General features: G+C 42.1%; 2 protein-coding genes across 4 annotated transcripts in view; both read left to right on the forward strand.

The window, feature by feature from the left end:
- The first annotated feature begins 676 nt into the window (after positions 1-676).
- LOC116352941 (uncharacterized) lies at positions 677-17,617 on the forward strand. Of its 2 annotated transcripts, none has more exons than XM_031807136.1 (3): positions 677-726; positions 6,051-6,534; positions 15,992-17,617. In XM_031807136.1, exons 2-3 carry the CDS (start codon positions 6,086-6,088, stop codon positions 16,299-16,301), a joined length of 759 nt encoding a protein of 252 aa, XP_031662996.1. In that variant the 5' UTR covers positions 677-726; positions 6,051-6,085; the 3' UTR covers positions 16,302-17,617. The 2 variants fall into 2 exon arrangements, with proteins under 2 accessions (XP_031662996.1, XP_031662997.1); XM_031807137.1 differs by lacking the exon at positions 15,992-17,617 and adding an exon at positions 9,191-9,929.
- Positions 17,618-18,165: 548 nt separating this feature from the next.
- Positions 18,166-19,750, forward strand: part of LOC109871525 (voltage-dependent R-type calcium channel subunit alpha-1E) — a 79,379-nt gene continuing 77,794 nt past the window's right edge. For both annotated transcript variants that reach the window (XM_031807134.1, XM_031807135.1), the window contains exons 1-2: positions 18,166-18,297; positions 19,383-19,522. In XM_031807134.1, coding sequence (XP_031662994.1) covers positions 18,181-18,297; positions 19,383-19,522 — 257 coding nt within the window. In that variant the 5' untranslated portion in view covers positions 18,166-18,180. The remainder of the gene's footprint in view (positions 18,298-19,382; positions 19,523-19,750) is intronic.

Genomic DNA, 19,750 nt, shown 5'->3' on the forward strand with positions numbered 1-19,750 from the left:
TTAGGTTGGAGTCACAACCACTCAACAAATGTCTTGTTAACAAACTATAGTTTTGGAATGTCGGTTAAGAATGTTTATATTTTTAAGCTTGGAAAAGAGACCCTTTCAGACAGATGTTTCAAATCCTTAAACACAGACTTGGACCACACACCCTGTCCATAAATAGCAGGCAGAGGAAGCAAAATAGTGATTGCTTTGCAACACTTGCAGTTAGCTACTGATTCCTTTCAAACCACTCATTGTTGAATATGCGATTTCCAACTTGTTGTGTAATGTTTATATCCAATGGCCGATGAGCACCGACACGTTTTATATATAATTTCTCTTCATATGACAAGGATTGAACATGATTTGCCAGTAGAATGTCAATGTGATTCATGCTGATGACTGTTTGTTTAGCTTGCTAGCTAAGATTTCGAAAGTACGATGTTGACATAATCAGTCCAATCAAAGCTATGGTAGATATAACGTGATTTGATATAATTGTATATGTGGCCAATGACCTTAAGCCTTCTTGAATGGGGCACTTCTTTGGCAGCACCCAAAGGCGGCTGTAACTGCCTAGTTCTCCCTGTAGAATATGCTGTGAGCCAATCACGGCGCAACTAGAGAACATTACCTGCCCCTGCGCTCTGTATTTTCCGCTGGCTGCCCCACCACCACCACCACAGAAAGCACTGAGCTAGGCTGAAGCACCTGCATTTTGGAGCTGCCTTACTGAAGGAAGTAAGAAAGAGACCCCGTATTTGTACTCCATAAATTTGTTTTTACATTGTTTGCAAATTGATATGTGACACATATTAATGCCAAAATAACATGCAAAACAGGACAAAAATGACATGTCGGGCTCAAAACATGATGAGTCACCACTGTGTCGGCTAATCACTCAATGGTAGGCTATGCACATTTGCGAGCAATGTGTGTGTGTGGATCTATCTGTTTGCTAGCCAGCTAAATTAGCAAGTTAGTTTCTTCAATAGATAGATAGAGCTCACTTTAGTCATTATTGGCCATAATGTCCAGCATGCTACTGGCAACACTGGTCGTGCTGAGAAGTCTAAAATATGGTCCAACTAGCAAGTGTTGCACTCTGAAAATATTCCCAATCCCTTGCTGAATGAAAATCGCCCACAATTCCAGTTTTCATTCAGACGCTCAACATCAAAGCAATTTTGTAACGGCAGAACCACCACCAGTGTTTTCAAATCTGTGCTCCTGCATATATCGTCAGCTGTCGCACAGACAGGCAGATGCATAGACGGACTGACAGCCAGGAGTCAATATTATTAACCTTTACGTCATAAATTTGTCAGCTAAATTACACATTTATTATGTATCACTCAACTCTCATTTAAGAGTCTCGTTTGTATTGAAAGCGATATAGCTAGATATGTATTGTTGATGTAAGTGTTGCTGTAGTCGTGGATGGATCAGAAGGACAGATAGAACGTGTTCGAGAGAAATGATCAATAAGCCTATGCATGCAACATGTCATAATTACCTGGAGAAATCTGACCTGCAATTTGTAAACAAAGCTAATGTACTTATAATTCGTAAAACCTTTATTTGTATCGCTTTGAAGTGATCCAAATGGCAAATGAATCTTTCATCTATACATTTCGAGATACACTATATATACAAAAGTATGTGGACACCCCTTCAAATTAGTAGATTTGTCTATTTCAGCCACACCCATTGCTGATTGGTGTATAAAATCGAGCAGCCATGCAATCTCCACCTTCATAGGATGCCACCTTTCCAAAATGTCAGTTTGTCAAATTTCTGACCTGCTATATCTGCCCAGATCAACTGTAAGTGCTGTTATTGTGAATCAGAATTGTCTAGGAGCAACAAAGGCTCAGCCACGAACAGAACGGGACAACCGAGTGCTGAAACACGTAGCAGTGGAAACATATTCTCTGGAGTGACGAATCACGCTTTGCCATCTGGCAGTCCGCTGGACGAATCTTGGTTTGGCGGAGGCCAGGAAAACGCTACCTGCTCGAATACATAGTGCCAACTGTAATGTTTGGTAGAGGAGGAATAATTGTCTGGGGCTGTTTTTCATGGTTTGGGCTAGGCCCCTTAGTTCCAGTGAAGGGACATCATAACGCCACAGCATAAAATTAGATTTTAGATGATTCTGTCCTTCTAACTTTGTGGCAACAGTTTGGCTAAGTCCCTTTCCTGTTTCAGCATGACAATGCCCCCGTGCACAAAGCGAGGTCCATACAAAGATGGTTTGTTGAGATTGGTGTGGAAGAACTTGACTGGCCTGCACAGAGCCCTGACCTCAACCCCATCGAACACCTTTGGGATGAATTGGAAGGCAGCGAGCCAGGCCTAACCGCCCAACATAACTACTCAACTTCAATAATGCTCTTGTGGCTGAATAGAAGCAAGTTCCCTACAGCAATGTTCCAACATCTAGTGGAAAGCCTTCCCAAAAGAGTGGAGGCTATTATAGCACAAAGGTGGGACCAATTCCTTATTAATGTCCATGATTTTGGAATGAGATGTTCGACAAGCAGGTGTCCACATACTTCTGGTGAAGTAGTGACATTTTATTTGGGACTTACTGAGTCTGGCTTTAATTAAACGTATTTGTCACATTTCACTTTCCATATCACTATCACTCAAAAATCTAATATTCAGAGTTCCATTCCTTGCGATGCTTGACAATTTTATTTCAAAATAGAAGTTGACAAAGCTGAATATTTAACAAGTTGAGGAGTCTATCGCTGACTGTCATTGAGTGATTGGTTCTACTGTTGTAATGGATAAGAGCGTTTGCTAAATGACTCAAATGTAAATGTAATACTTGTAAGACTAGGCCACCATCTAGTGGAAAATGTGTGGCATACTGTAGTTTTACTTTAGCACCATAGTATCAAATAGCCTGTGACCATTTCAACAATATTGCATTGATGTGTATTGTGTAAATAATGTTCTTATTCACTTCCTCAGGCATACAGTAGTTTTGACCCTTGTTCTTTCTTGATCGATTAAGCAGATGGACGTCCAAGCCATTGCATGGTGCTTCAACTGAAAGAAAAAGGAATTCCAAAAATGTTTTCCCAAATGAATAAAACCAGGTGTGACATTAGGTGGGACTGTTGACCTCCCTCTGCTCAAGCCATGTGATTCCCTATTGACTATCTGCTCCATCTGTTGGAGGCTAGAAACACTCAAATCGTGGTACAGACCGACTCTTATCATACACTGTAGCTGTTTTATTGGATTCTTGATCGTCTTTTTCTGCCTTTTTCAAGTGCTTTGAGGTTATTTTTTTGTAATGAGAAGCGCTACAGAAGTTGAATAAATTGTTGTTATTAGGCTTTTCAAATAGGCTTGAGTGGGTTACGTTATTCACAGTAAACATTAAGATGATCAATTAACAGATGTTAGCAATATACTAGTGACTATATAATATAACATGCTGTACTTGATCTAACACTGACTCATATCCCTGCAGAGAGTATATGATTGTTGGGATGAATTCCATGCATAGCCCCTTTCCCTTCCTTCCCTATGCAGCCTGTGTAGCCTACGTTGATCTCAGCTAGACTCCTTGGCTCCCACTCTCCTGGATTTAGCCGCACAGCACTAATCATCATCCCTCAAGGATTCCGCACAAAATCGTTTCTAACCATAGTCAACGACAACTTGAGGAATAAGAAGAGAATAAGACACATTTCGTGTCATTTTGATAGCAGGTGCCCTGCCGCGAGTCGCATAACATGTAGAATGGAGAAAGGGACGTCACTTCAAGGTAAATTATGTTTTTACAGATCAGTTAATTGGTGTTTTTTCCGACCTTCCATTACTGTATTCCCTGCGGAACCATTGTAAGTTGTTTCTAGTCGTTTATTATGTTCTCTGATTATATTGTAATGTTCTTAATTGGTGGTTTTCGTTCATTTGAAATGTCCATAAAAACATCCTATAATTCCAAATATACCTGTTGGTAGCCCGGTTTTTATTATCGCATTAGGATCTAGGATATTAATTTCACAGCCGACCCATGTTTGACACACACCAGTTAGGAGAAAGGCAGGTATAACTTGCCAACTCTTGTTTCAAACAATTCCGGGTACGTGGGCGCACTAATTAAGTGTTGTGCAAGATAACAGCCAAGGAAATGTTTCCAAATTAAAAATGACAGAGAATCTCAATGGAGTGGTTAACTTTATGATGAAGATTGAAAAAGGCATGTGGACATCTTGATTATCTAGTCTATTATATTCTAGCTACCCCATGGCTTTATGTTTGTGAGGGAAGACACTCATGGCTTCAGCTACTATGACACCTGTCATATGGCAGAATAAATAGTACTACTAATGATCCGCTCAAATATACCTTATGCATTAACTGAAGTCCAGACTGATATGATTCACATCGTGTTGGTTTAGGTGTGTCTAACCTTTTTCCCACAGCTTCAATGTTGCTTTAATGATAATATGAGGCCAAGGTCCAGGACACAAAGCACAATAGAATACTCTCACCCTTTCACGGTATGCTGGCTGTCACAGGCTGTCCCTCTACTGTAGCCTAGGTGAGGGCAGAGGCAGCTCTGCAGTCATGTCTCCTGTGGCTGTACAGGTCTAATGAGCCTAGCTGCTGATAAGTGACTCACTCTCCCTCCTCTCCCTGTGCCTCAGCTCTCCCACACTCCATAAAGCTCCTTTCAGATCCTGCTCAATGGAAACGGCCTTGTCTCTCCTCTGTCTCAGACAGTCACAGCTATCCGCTGTTCTGTTCTCTTGCCAATGCCAACATACTTAAATAGCCGATTGAGGTGCCTGATACAGGTGTAGGATCTTAATTTGAGCCAGTTTACTACAGCAGGAAAATGATCCTGCAGTAACAGGAAATATACATTTTTTATATGGATTATAATTAATGGACAATTTTGTAGTGTTTTTTGCATTTTTCATAAGGTAAAATCAAGTCTGACATTTCAAAGTGGAAATGACAAACATCAGAAGTCTTTTTAAACCTCAAATACACTACACGTTTTACATTTCCTGCATTGCAGGAAAGTTATACTGCAACAGGGTAATCAAATTAAGATCAGCCAGGGTAATCCTGTGAGATCCGTTGGAGCAAGGATGTTAATAACGGTGTGATGAACCCCTGGCATTTACATTATCATCCAATGATGTGTTCTTATTCAGGTCATTTTAATATAGTGTATGATTGGGTAGATTTTGTAATCAGATTGCATTTAGGAAAGGTGAGGTTAGAGAGGATCAGGTCATTCTTTTACTCCATTGAAATGAATGTTCTCCTATCGGTGAATTGTAATTGCCGTATTCTGTTGTCAGCATCTTCGTTTAGGAGATTGTATTTTGTTCGCTAGAAACAAAAGTCTAGAGTGAAAGCTCGGTTTTCCATCTATAATTCTCCTTACCCTATTATCCTCTCTAAGTGCTTGGTTCGTTAGTAAATATTGGTTATGTATTAGTAGTTAGCTTCACATAAACAGCTATTAACGCCGAAAGAACATAGGACTGCATCCAGGGAGATCACTGTACTTTTCTTTTCATCCAGCTGTGCGAAATGGCAAGATACACCCAATTATTCTTCAGTCAAATATCAATACAGACTTACGCCTCCGCAAGGAACAGACTTTCAACCCCTTTTATTTGACAACATCGTCATCATCACTAAAAGGAACGGACCAACTGTCAAATAAAGGTGACCATTGGGTGCTCCTACATTGGACAAGATGTTAAAGGATTAAAATAGCGATCCTCGAGGCAGGTGGACTCACTGTCTGGGAGATAGGAAAAAACAAATCTGTCTGCTCTGCATAAGACCGAACAGAGATTTTTTTAGCTTGTTATTAGCTTCTGGTTATCAGATTGAGTTACAGATTTTTTTTTATTCTAAGACTGTACAGAAAACTATTACCAGAACATTGTTCATATATTCTTTCTCTTTCTCTCTCTCTCTCTCTCTCTCTCTCTCTCTCTCTCTCTCTCTCTCTCTCTCTCTCTCTCTCTCTCTCTCTCTCTCTTTCTCTTTCTCTTTCTCCCTCTCCCTAGCATTATGTTGATCCCAGCAGCTCTTCTATCCAGAGATGCTCACCAGCTCAGATAAATCTCTCTCTCTGATGCCAGACCACTGTGCCCCAGTGGGTTTGGCTTCCGGTCCCAAAGTCTGCACCACCAGTAGGGGGATGCACGGCACCCGCTCCTCCCTCTCTCTCCCTGAGCCCGAGGCATGGCGTCGGACCCCGATGCCCAGCCCGGGCACCACCCGTCAGGGGGGCCTAGTCCAGGGGTCCCGTTCCTGCTCCCTGCAGGTTCCCCGCTCCGGCCTGGAGACCCTCGCTCTACCCCCGCGGGCAGCCAGCTTCGACGTCCCTTACAGGGTGGAAAAGGCCAGGTCGGACACAGGCTCGGGGTCTGTGAGCCCCTGTAGTATGCAGAGGAGACGCGGGGGCATCGTGGATCAGAAGGATGTGATCAGAGCCCACGAGTCGCACAAGATGCAGAGTACACCACAAGCCCGCAGGAAAGAGTGGGAGTAAGTACACAAGATAGAGGGGGAGGGGTTCTCTCTTCACATCTCTGGCATGTGTCAAGATGAAAAGAAGCACGGGGAAAGAAATGTACAAAATGTATACAGGAATAAAATGTATACAGTCATTTATAGGAATGCACAGTATAATCAGCCAACATTGAGGTCAGTGGCGTAGTGCAGTTTTGCAGGGCCCACGCAAGGTTCGAGCATGCCTCCCCAACCCCCCCAAAATATATTATTATAATTATTCTTACTATTAATTATTATATTTTCGCCATGGGGCAGAGCAAAATGATGTTGAACCCAAGCTACAGTATGCGTAGCTTGCTTGTGGAACATTGAGCTCTGAAGCCTGGAGCTCTGATTAACTCCTTAGCATCAGGAAGGAACTCCTTAGGAACTCACTTGACTGTGTCACACTATCACTGTCGACCCCCCTCCTTTCTCTATCCCCCTCTCGCCCCCCACCGGCCCCAACACATGCTCTTCATCATACCGTACATACAGCACATACTGTTATATACTGGGTCCTTGTGTCACTCTCTCTTTGTCTCTGTCTCTCTCATGCTTTCTTTCTCTCATGCGTCCTCTCTCTCTTTTTCTCTCTGATGAATTCACTCTCATTCTGTCTTCTCCGTGCTCTCTCTCACTCTGTCATACACACGTACGTAATTACTCTTTTGTATCCCTATTACACAAGCACACACTCTCTTGCTTCACCCCCCCCACCGCCCCCTCACTCATTCATCATATACAGCCAAACATAATTGGGAGAGCTGTTTATTTTGGGTTGCAACCCAGTGTTCCAATGTGCAACATTGAATGCAACGGTTACTCTCTCAGTCTTGCACTATGGTGTCTATCAGGTTTGGGAATCACTGGGAATTCACGCTTAACAACAGTTTCAGCATGTCAAAATGAGACTCAATTTGGGAACTCACACATTTATTCCCACGCGTTCCTCCCGAATCCCACCTCAAGTGTTTTTGGAGGCCTAATAGCATGTCCAGCAGAAAGGCCAGGCATCATAGTTTATCTGAGTGTAGTGTGCATACCTGACCATTAGAGGATGCCACAGAATAAAACAAAGCAGACCGTGGAAAATCAGATAGATAGTGGAGATGACAATTGAAAGAGAACGTCTTGTTCTTCCTAGCGGTACACAAAATAGTTTGGGTATTTGCTAAACTAGAGCAGTAGAGATGGTGAGGCTACACAAGTAGTGGATGACTGGTTTCAATAAAGTATTTCTAAGGATCTTACGAAAGGTAACAAATAACTTTTAATTGACATATGAGTGTGTGTCTGAAGATGGAAATCTTTGTGACAAGTGTCACAGGATGGGATGGACCAACCACTTTTGACTGACAGTTGTCATCTTTGAGCAATATTGTACAGGATAGTGATTGCCGTAGGAGACATAAACAGCATTTTACCGTTATCAAAATGCAACTTTGATTTGGGGTGTTGTGTACAGTTTGTTACGAAGACTATGTCTATTTATATAAGCTTCAGTTATTGGTATGTCCAAACCAACATAACTGAGGAATATAGCGTGTCTGTTGCTAGGTAACGGAGAAAAATAAAAAGGATAAAGCCACTCCAGTCACTGTTTTTTGGTGAAAGTCTCTGTCGACAGTTACATAAATGCTCTTCCGAGTTCTGGCGATAAGTACACCCATTAACGTTTTAACGTGGTGCATCTGGGAATATCTTTAAAAAGGGCTGTGCTTATTATAATTTCCTCCTCCTAAATGTTGTGAAGAGATAAATACATCATTTGTTTTCCTGCAATGTCTGGAGAAACAAGAGATGGCACCGGAAATGCTCTTCTCCTCTTTGTATATCCAATACAAAACTTCCTACTGAAACACATAATAACAGCACACCATTTCCGCCATGACCCCCTTACTGAGGTCATCTTAGTGGAGGTGTAGTGCAGATGTGGCCTCCACCTACTACATCCGGTTACCCCCACCAGAACAGGCAGAAGGTTACTCGATTGTTCCTGGTGCTGTCATAGGAACGACCATGGTAAACCTTCTGATGCCATGAATTATGAAGTGACATCTGAAGGCATGATTATTATGCATGATGTGGATTCAATCTGGAAACAAACTCAAACGTGTTTCTCTGTGCAACTTTGATGATTAGACATTGGATCATGATCGGTTGTACATCCAACATAGTAAGCTGAGCGGTGTTCATACACGTTCAGTTCACTTATTTTACCAGATATAAATATTGTTTGAAGGTGGTATTGGCCTCTCCGTTTATCTAGAGGGACTGAAACCTTGACATGATGTGCTTGAAGCGTAGTTGCCCTGGGGGGAAAAACGATTTCTGTAGGAAGAGGTTGCTCTATTGTACAATGTGGCTTTTGTTGGCAAAATGAAAAGAACAGAGCAGAAATTCAAGAGAGCTGTGTCGCTATGGAAACAACTGTTAAGATAGAGAAAAAGCAATGTTTACAGAAATTTACAAATATTTTAGGCCTACCTCTGAGGGTCTTTTTTTGTGCTTTATGTAATGGAGGTTTATGTAAAACAGATAGCTGGATTTAATATGTTTTTTTTAAATTCTTTTTTCTCCCTCCTTCTTTCTCGCTCCCCCTCTCTTTCTTTCTCTCTTTATCTCTCCCTCTTATCTGCACATACAGTATACATCGCATACAGTATACCCATAGGGATGGGGGGAGGGAGTGTTTGGACGACGTGGTAGTCATTTGTAAGACCCATCTCCACATCTCCCTCGGCCCGCATTGGGAAGGGAAGGACAGCCGCAGATGGAATGAGAGAGCCTGGTTGCCAAATGAGATCTCCATCACACTCTGAACTAGTGTTAAAGCCCCTGCTTTCTCCTCTCTCTCCCTCATAAAGGGGGGGCGGCCCTTCAAGATCTATTTCATTATCTATTTTTATTTCAGACATGATATTCCGATATTAGCACAATGACCTGGATTGGTTAAATGTTTTTAACAGTAGCCTACAAGTTTGTCTTCACGAATACAAATATCTCAATGCTTTCGGTGTGTAGCCTAAAGCGAATACAGTCACCTCCAAAAGTGTTGGCGCTCTTGATAACGGATTATTTCATACAGCAACACATTTTTGGTTGTTTTTGGCTCTGTACTCCAGCACTTTCGATTAGAAATTATACAATGAATATGAGGTTAAAGTGCAGACTGTCAGCTTTAATTTGATAGTATTCTCACCCATAGCGGGTGAACCGCTAAGACATGCTATCCTCTCACCATTACAATACCAGTGAAGGTTAGCGTTTTAGGGTGGGGTTATGATATTAGTGCGATTGTAACTTTCTCACTCATCATTATTCACGATCCATTCAGGAGTATCTGTAATCATGGTATCATCCACATTAATGTAGAAGTGTTTAGAAACATATTCTATTCTTATTTACAATAAAAGGGACTCCAAAATGACACAATACATTATTTACCATTAATTTCTATTGGGCACAAAATAATCTGAAACACAAGCAAAACAAACAGAAAATGCCATCCAACAAATTTGTTGTAGTCAAATGTAGGGTATTTTAATCCATATCAGGTGAACCATTTAGAAATTACAGCACTTTTTGTACATACAGTGCATTCTGAAAGTGTTCAGACCTTTTTCAAATGTTGTTACCTTACAGCCTTACTCTAAAATGGATTAAATGATTTTCCCACATATCAGTCCACATAAAGTTAGATGCACAAAAGAAAAGCCAAAGAAAAGTCCAAGGGCCACAGTTGGAGAATTATAGAACTTGGTTTTATCTTCAGGACTCCAAATCTACAATTGCACACCACCTGCATGCCAATAGGCTATGTGGAAGGGTTGCCATAAAAAAAACTTTATTGAGAGCAACCAACAGATGCAAATGCATTGGCATTTGGGTTGGAACCTGGTGCTTATGATCAGATGAGATGAAAATAAAGCTCCTTGGCCACGCACACCAGTGGTGGGTTTGGCTAAGAAAGAAGGATGCATATGCAGAAAAGAACCTCATACCTAATGAAAAATATGGTGGTGGATCTTTGGTGTTATGCTTTCACTGGTCCTAGGGCCCTTGTTAAGGTCTACATCATCATGAACTCTACCAAGTACCAGGACATTATAGCCAAAAACCTGGTTGCCTCTGCTAGGAGGCTGAAACCAGACCACAAGTTTTTATTTATCTTTATTTAACTAGGCAAGTCAGTTAAGAACAAATTCTTATTTTCAATCATGGCCTAGGACCAGTGGGTTAACTGCCTGTTCATGGGCAGACTGACAGATTTGTACCTTGTCAGCTTGGGGGTTTGAGCTTGGTTTGAGCTTGCTAGTCCATCGCTCTAACCACTAGGCTACCCTGCCGCCCTGGCAGTGGATCATCCAGCAAGACAATGACCCCAAGACAAACTCCTACCTAACATATTGAATTATGCTTGGTTGACAACGCAACCATATATCAACTATCTACTGCTTGGATAGTTAGATCTGAGCCACTGGCTTAATCCTATTATTTGATTTCTTTAACTTGTATTGTTTGGTTGAGGTGCAGATTTGAATCCAACATATCATAAGTTAACAGGCTATTTACCATATTGCAAAAGTGTTACTGAATTGTGTTTGGCTGTCAATGCAAACAAATATCAACATTTAAAGGAGATGAACTCATCACTAAGCTAAGGACCCTGGGACTAAACACCTCTCTCTGCAACTGGATCCTGGACTTCCTGACGGGCAGCCCCCAGGTGGTATGGGTAGGCAACAACTTGTCTGCCACACTGATCCTCAATACTGGGGCCCCTCCGGGGTGTGTACTTAGTCCCCTCCTGTACTTGCTGTTCACCCATGACTGCGTGGCCAAACATAACTCCAACACCATCATTAAGTTTTCTGACGATACAACACCGACAACAATGAGACAGCCTATAGGGAGGAGGTCAGAGAACTGGTAGTGTGGTGCCAGTACAACAATCTCTTGTTGTAAGCAAGACAAATGAGCTGATCGTGGACTACAGGAAAAGACGGGCCCCCATTGACATCGACGGGGTTGTAGTGGAGCGGGTCGAGAGTTTCAAGTTCCTTGCTGTCCGCATCACCAACAAACTATCATGGTCCAAACACACCAAGACAGTCGAGAAGAGGGCATGACATAACCTTTCCCCCTCAGGAGACTGAAAGGATTTCGCTTGGGTCCCCAGATCCTCAAGACGTTCTACAGCTGCACCATCGAGAGCGCCCTGACCGGTTGCATCATCACCTGGTATGGAAATTGTTCGGCATCTGACCGTAAGGCGCTACAGAGGGTAGTGCGTATGGCCCAATACATCACTGGGGCCAAGCTTCCTGCCACCCAGGACCTATATAATAGGCAGTGTCAGAGGAAAGCCCATAGAATTGTCAGAGACTCCAGTCACCCAAGTCATAGATTGTTTTCTCTGCTACCGTACGGGCAAGCGATACCGGAGCGCCGGTAGTCTAGGACCAAGTCTTGGACCAAGTCTAGGACCAAAAGGATCCTTATCAGCTTCTACCCCCAAGCCATTAGACTGCTGAACAATTAATCAAATGGCCACTGGATTTACACCACAATTTACACTGACACCCCCCCCCATTTGTTTTGTACACTGCTGCTGCTGGCTGTTTATTATCTATGCATAGTCACTTCACCCCTACCTACTTGTACAAATGACCTCAACTAACCTGTACCCCTGCACACTAACTCGGTACCGGTACCCCCTGTATATAGCCCTGTTATTGTTATTTTATTGTGTTACTTTTTAGAATTTTTTACTTTAGTTTATTTGGTAAATATTTTCTTAACTCTTCTTGAACTGCACTGATGGTTAAGGGCTTGTAAGTAAGCATTTCACGGTAAGGTCAACACTTGTGTTATTCTGCGCATGTGACAAATAAAGTTTGATTTGACTTGAGATGTTTCTTCTGCTTGGATAGCTCCATCCATGCCACTGAGTCTGACTTTAATTCCAGTTTGTCTACAAATTAATAATTTACACGTTAGATTCACGTCTCCATTTCAACCAAGTTAAAGAATAGGGTCAAATCAAACTTTAAATGCACTTAAAATACAGTTTGATTTGATTTAATCCTATTCCAGTGTCAATTTTAGCATGTAAATCTTGGTGGGGCAAACTTTTTTTTTTTTTTTTGCAAAGCCAATACACAGTACTACACTAAACAATCTGGTTTCCGAACTGGTCAAGCCACGCTCAAGGTCCTAAACGATATCGTAACCACCATCGATAAAAGACAATACTGTGCAGCCGTATTCATCGACCTGGCCAAGGCTTTCGACCCTGTCAATCACCGCGTTCTTATCGCCAGGCTCAACAGCCTTGGTTTCTCAAATGACTGCCATGCCTGGTTCACCAACTACTTCTCAGACAGAGTTCAGTGTGTCAAATCGGAGGGCCTGTTGTCCGGACCTCTGGCAGTCTCTATGGGGGTGCCACAGGGTTCAATTCTCGGGTCGACTCTTTTCTCTGTATATATCAATGATGTCGCTCTTGCTGCTGGTGATTCTCTGATCCACCTCTACCCAGACACCATTCTGTATACATCTGGCCCTTCTTTTGACACTGTGTTAACTAACCCCCAGATGAGTTTCAATGCCATACAACTCTCCTTCCATGACCTCCAACTGCTCTTAAATCCAAGTTAAACTAAACGCATGCTCTTCAACGTATCGCTGCTCTCACCTGCCCACCCATCCAGCATCACTACTCTGGACGGTTCTGACTTAGAATATGTGGACAACTACACATACCTACGTGTCTGGCTAGACTGTAAACTCTCCTTCCAGACTCACATTAAGCATCTCCAATCCAAAATAAATCTACAATCTGCTTCCTATTTCGCAACAAAGCATCCTTCACTCATGCTGCCAAACATACCCTCGTAAAACTGACTATCCTACCGATCCTTGACTTCAGCAATGTCATTTACAAAATAGCCTCCAACATTCTACTCAGCAAACCGGATGCAGTCTATCACAGTGCCATCCGTTTTGTCACCAAAGCCCCATATTCTACCCTCGCTTCATATTCCTTGTCAAACCCACTGGCTCCAGGTCATCTATAAGTCTTTGCTAGGTAAAGCCCCGCCTTATCTCAGCTCACTGGTCACCATAGCAGCCTCTCCCCGTAGCGCGCGCTCCAGCAGGTATATTTCACTGGTCACCCCAAAGCCATTTCCTACTTTGGCCGACTTTCCTTCCAGTTCTCTGCTGCCAATGACTTGAACAAATTGCAAAAATCACTGAAGCTGGAGACACATATCTCCCTCACTAACTTTAAGCATCAGCTGTCAGAGTAGCTTACAGATCATTGCACCTGTACATAGCCCACCTGTACATAGCCCATCTGTAAATAGCCCATCCAACTACCTCATCCCCATATTGTTATTTTTTATTTTTTTGCTCCTTTGCACCCCAGTATCTCTACTTGCACATTCATCTTCTGTACATCCATCACTCCAGTGTTTAATTGCTAAATTGTAATTATTTCGCCACTACGGCCTATTTATTGCCTTACCTCCCTAATCTTACCTCATTTGCACACACTGTATATAGATTTTTCAATTGTGTTATTGGCTGTTTGTGTCACACTGCTTAGCTTCATCTTGGCCAGGTTGCAGTTGTAAATGAGAACTTGTTCTCAACTGACCTACCTGGTTAAATAAAGGTATAATAAAAATACATTAATGACGGGTTGCCACCTCTCTTGCCCTGAATGACTGGTCGCCACTGTCCTATTCTTTAACATAGATTTTTGGTTGAGATGGAGAGATGAATCCAACATATTTATTATGAACTTGTAGATTCCATTTGAAATCAACCAACGTTTTTTGTTGAATCCTGGGCTGAATTTGAACAATAGCTGTTGATGACTTTCCAAATGCTATAAAGGTTTAAAAAGCTTAATTGATGATATACAGTAGGATTGATGGTTACATTTAATTTGCTCTGTTAAGTAGAAGGTCCTTCCAGGCCTATAGTTTTTTTTTCTTATTGTGAATATTACTTAGAAGATATTACCTCGTTTTAAGGTTTGTCTATGTTGAAAATTGGTTTCCATGATGACATAATCCTATGGAGGAAATGTTACACTCGAAACAACAGTTGACTACTTTTTCAAATCCAATGTATTGTCCATGTAGATTCCACATCACAATACATTAACAACGTTGATTTAACCAGTTGGTGCCCAGTGGGAGGCTAGTGTCGCGTTAGTGGTTCTATAGAAACCCTTACAGTTGATGTTGATGGTGTGTTCTCTGATGCAATGACTGTCACCTAGTGGTACCAATGACACACCTCATGTTACGCAGAAAACCTTTTGAAATGCATTTCAGAGAAAGAGGCCTAGAGTATGTGTATCTACCTGTATTTTACTATAACATAATGCTCACAGATAGGATTCCTAATGTGTTCCTTCAATTTCAAAGGCGATTTCAGCCCACCCTTCTACCCACCACTTTATGAATTATGCTTCTTGCTATACATTTAAAACTTACAAGGACCTGCAAATGGTCTGGATTATGGATTTATGTAATGCATAGTTCATGCGTATTTTTGGAAAGTGACAATTTTGAGAACATGTCAGCGTATATCATTGAACGCTGAAAGATGTATTGCCATGGAAACGGAAATATGATTTTTCTATCTTATGATAATTCTCATTGGGATGGATGTTGAAAATTGCCATACTGAAAGACGTGGGAGGGGGTTGCGTTGCGCAAGCGTGCGGGAGCTTGCGCTCGCAGCGCATTTAGAGGCAGGTGATCATTTTGAAAGATAAGCGTGCGCCTATCAAAACAGTATTATCGCATCCAATGTTTCTCTCTCCAGAAACAATTACATTTCTGATTGATAAGCGGATAAAGGAATGCAAAAATGTGTTAGTACACCAATCGTTCCGGAAAGTTACCAATATCGAATTTGGCTGGACGAGAGGAGATGCTTAAAGTTGTTGGAGACGAGTATTCCATTATCTAACGAAGATCATCTGGGTTTAGGCTAAACATGCATTCTATAGTGTACGTAACTCACGTTAATAGTTTTTTAAAAGTCGGTGGATCCAATGATTTGCTTATGTTGAAACTTGCCTGGAGCGAGGCTAACTATCACTTTTCACTCGCCTGGACAGATGGGATGATTGATATGATATAGATTGAGTTATTTTACAATCCGTGTAACCGAATCGTTATACATTGTGGAATTTGTATTAAGACGCCTCACGAATTTTACCTTTTGTAGTTTACTTCAACATGGAATTACATTACATGTAACTTTTTCAGGGATACTTTTGGTGCTCCAAAAGGTCGTCTCAGGCTGTCAATGGATTGAAAGTGGATCTTTTACTATTTCAATCCATTCGATTTTTCATGCTTTGATATACAAGAAAACAACATTTCTACAAGGCTTATCATCGTTTTTTCTTCCATAGAATGGCTCGGTTTGGAGAAGAGGTTCAGATGGCGATGGATTCTCGAGACTCCGGGGACCCGGAGCACGGGGAGGACGGCGGGGACACGGCTTCAGGTACAGGGTCAGGGACAGGGTCAGGGACGCTGAAACAAACCAAAGCAGCGAGGGCGCGCACCATGGCTCTTTACAACCCTATACCCCACCGGCAGAACTGCCTCACTGTCAACAGGTCACTCTTTATATTCGCCGAGGACAATTTCATTCGGAAAACTGCCAAGAGGATCATAGAATGGCCATATCCTTCCTTATACTTTAAAGACTCACTATAAATCTTACCTCGTGAATAGCACAGCACTTTAGAGTAGTTTTCCGTTGTCTAAAAGTTTGGCGCTACATTGACTTTAGTGCAGTTCAGCACCATGGAAAGCGCCATTCTTATCAAGTGCGCTATTCTACATGTTTCACTATTGGAATTTAGTGAATTTAGTTGCAGGCTATTTTATGTAATGGCTGTCCTCAGTCATCACTATAGTTATTTAGATTTGATTGGACTGTTACCTGCAATATTTTATTTGATGAGGCACGGCACATTTGTCTATAAGTCCAATGTTACTGTCTGTCTGTCAATCTATCATTTTCCATTTTTCATGACTACTTTAAATAGCTGGTCTACCATCTGTACCTTTATCCATCTCCCTCAAACCCATAGTTGTACCTATTGTGCAATAAAATGCTGTGTGAATGTGAGCTGGTTGTGCTCACTGAAGTTAACAGGCCTAGGTTGTAAGCATATCTCTGCTGCCTTGGTGCATGATGGAACATAAACAAGAGTAAGAGTCGGGACAAATGCGTTATTCTTTTCACTTTTGTGTTTTGCGACACAAATATCTGTCCCTGTCGGTCATTGCAGATACTTTTGCTGTATGAAACTGGCTCAAATTAAGATCCTACGTCTGTACTAACACGTTCTTGTGCTTTACATTCTAGCCATACAGATATTGCATTGATTCCATAATGCAATACACTGCTCTTTTGAGTATCATCACACTCATACATTGTGTCACTCTCCTGCTTGCTGTGATCAAACCGCCATCCTAGTTGTTGTGTGGGTGTGGGACCTGAGTGGTCAAGGCAAGTTGAATGCAAAGGGTTGGAGGTGTAAGGGCGAGACTGTGAGTGTTCCGGACCAGATAGTATTTTATTTTCTGCACTTGATTGAGCTTTTGTGAGGCAATGGACCTAATAGAATCGTCTCCAAAGTGCACATGGTCTACACATGGCACTTCCAGGCAGGTTCAATCAAACGCTTAGAATATTTGAAAGAAAACAACACTTTGTGAGCCCAGGTCTGGTAGATGGTGGTGAGTATTCATTCAAGTGACTGTGAGAATGACTAATGGGAGTCATGAATCTGCAGAGTATTCTTTTGTTGAGGAGTATTATTTTGTTCTCTGGATTGGCTATTTTTAAATAGTTTGAGTCGTGCTGACATGATGTGGACTCATTCACAGTAGCTCCCAGAGGCTCCCCGCCACATCCTACCTCAGTGAGTTAGTGACACCATTTTCACTCAAGGCTAGAAATGAATTATGACGGAGCGAGTGTTCCATGTGGCACCTCTTACCACAGCCAAGACAAACACAGTCTCTCATACACACACACACACACACACACACACACACACACACGGGCACACACACACACACACACACACACACGGGCACACACACACACACGGGCACACACACACACACACGGGCACACACACATGGGCACACACACACGGGCACACACACACACAAGGGCACATACACACAGCGATGCAGCAGCAAGTCTGTGGGTATCACATTTCACATCCAACAGGTCCCTCAAAGAGTTGTCCTGTGGGAAGAGGCTGTCAGGGCCAAAGTGACTTTTGAGCACACTCAGATAACCGTTACTGTAATGTTGCCATGGATACCGTATTATCTCTGACTGCTTTGTTTCGATGCCATTCTCTATATCAACCATTCCATCGTCCATCCGTCCAGTTTTCATTTTACTGGAACTACCAACACCCACAGCCATAGAAGTGTAACAGATTCCATTGTAATGATAAGCCCCCTCCCCACAACACCAATATAATAAGCACTATCACTATCATCTGTTTGTAAATTGATTGTTGTGTACTGTATATGATAGTGTAAAAAAAAAACTTTCCTTAACCTTATGGCCCTTACACCGTTTGAGTGGGTGATCCTGGCAACCATCACGGCCAACTGCATCGTTCTGGCCCTGGAGCAACATCTTCCTGGGGAGGACAAGACTCCCATGGCCAAAAGACTGGTGAGACCACAGGCCCTGATTGGTTTCTATTAGACTTTTAGTCTGCATCTCAAATGGCCCACTATTCACTGTAGTGTTTTAACTTACAGTAAATGGGTTACAGAGTTAAATGCGACCACAGTTCATTTCATTAAGAATTATCTACAGATGTTATTTACAAGAGAGTCATTGTATTACATTGCAATTCATGTGACTGAGAACTACTACAATTTTTTTTATTTTGTTGGCCTATTGGTTAAAATACTGTAAGTTTACCTACCTTTCTTTTACTTTTTTGTACAGTCTAAAGTGGCCAGCAAACCCCTCGCCCTCAGAACAGCCTCAATTAGTGGGCTCTACAAGGTGTCGAAAGTGTTCCACAGGGATGCTGGCGAAATCCTTTCCATAGTTGTGTCAAGTTGGCTGGATGTCCTTTGGGTGGTGGACCATACTTGATACACAGGGGAAACTGTTGAGCATGAAAGACACAGTGGTGTGCAGTTATTGACACAAACCGGTGCACCTGACACCTGCTACCATACCCAGTTCAAAGGCACTTGAATATTTAGTTTTGCACATTCACCCTTTGAATGGCACACATACACCATCCATGTCTCAATTGTCTCAAGGCTTGAAAAGCCTTCTTTAACCTGTCACCTCCCCTTCATCTACACTGGTTGAAGTGGATTTAACAAGTGACATCAATAAGAGATCATAGCTTTCACCTGGTCAGCTATGTCATGGAAAGAGCAGGTGTTCATAATGTTTTGTACACTCGGTGTATAATAGTGCACTACTTTTGATCATGGTCCATATGGCACTATATACATATTTAGTCGCTGAGAATTTTCCAGAGGAAATGAAAGTGGTAGTGTGTTTATAAAAAGGCTTCTAATGTTTTTAATTTCCATTTTGACATTTCAGACATGATTTGCCCTAACGAAAAATGTATCAACCCCAAAAACGATTTAAATGTCCTGTTGCTGGGAGGATTATTTTCCCGACGGCTCAAATTAAGATCCTACACTTGTAAGGTAAATAGGGTTCCATCTTGGCTCCCGTCCCTCTGATATCCTAACGTATCCATGTTGCCTCTTCCTCTACAGGAGTGTACTGAGCCTTACTTCATCGGGATCTTCTGCTTTGAGTTTGGCATCAAGCTGGTGGCCCTGGGCTTTGTGTTCCATAAAGGCTCCTACCTGAGGAATGGATGGAACATCATGGACTTCATCGTGGTGGTCAGCGGGTGAGTTTACAACTAGTGAAATATGGATTGCTTTGCGTATGTGTGTGAAATTTGGACGATTTAAATGTCCTGTTGCTGGAGGATTAAAGAAAAGAAGCTCCTGCACGAATATGACTTGTTTATCTTGTGCCAAGGTTTTGGGTTTAAGGCCTAAATTTACTTGTGAGTTCAATGGGTAGGTGGCTGCATGGGCCGCTTTTCTCTCTTTTCCGTGACCTCCAAAGCTAT

The sequence above is a fragment of the Oncorhynchus kisutch genome, linkage group LG27 (genome assembly GCF_002021735.2).
Source record: "Oncorhynchus kisutch isolate 150728-3 linkage group LG27, Okis_V2, whole genome shotgun sequence".
In the NCBI taxonomy this organism is placed as follows: domain Eukaryota; kingdom Metazoa; phylum Chordata; class Actinopteri; order Salmoniformes; family Salmonidae; genus Oncorhynchus; species Oncorhynchus kisutch.

What these genes read in the sequence shown, in the direction of transcription:
- LOC116352941 (XM_031807136.1), top strand. Translation starts at nt 6,086, where the DNA reads ATGCTCACCAGCTCAGATAAATCTCTCTCTCTGATGCCAGACCACTGT. An exon ending in GCCCGCAGGAAAGAGTGGGA is followed by an intron (nt 6,535 to 15,991) that starts GTAAGTACACAA and finishes TTTCTTCCATAG; the next exon opens with AATGGCTCGGTTTGGAGAAG.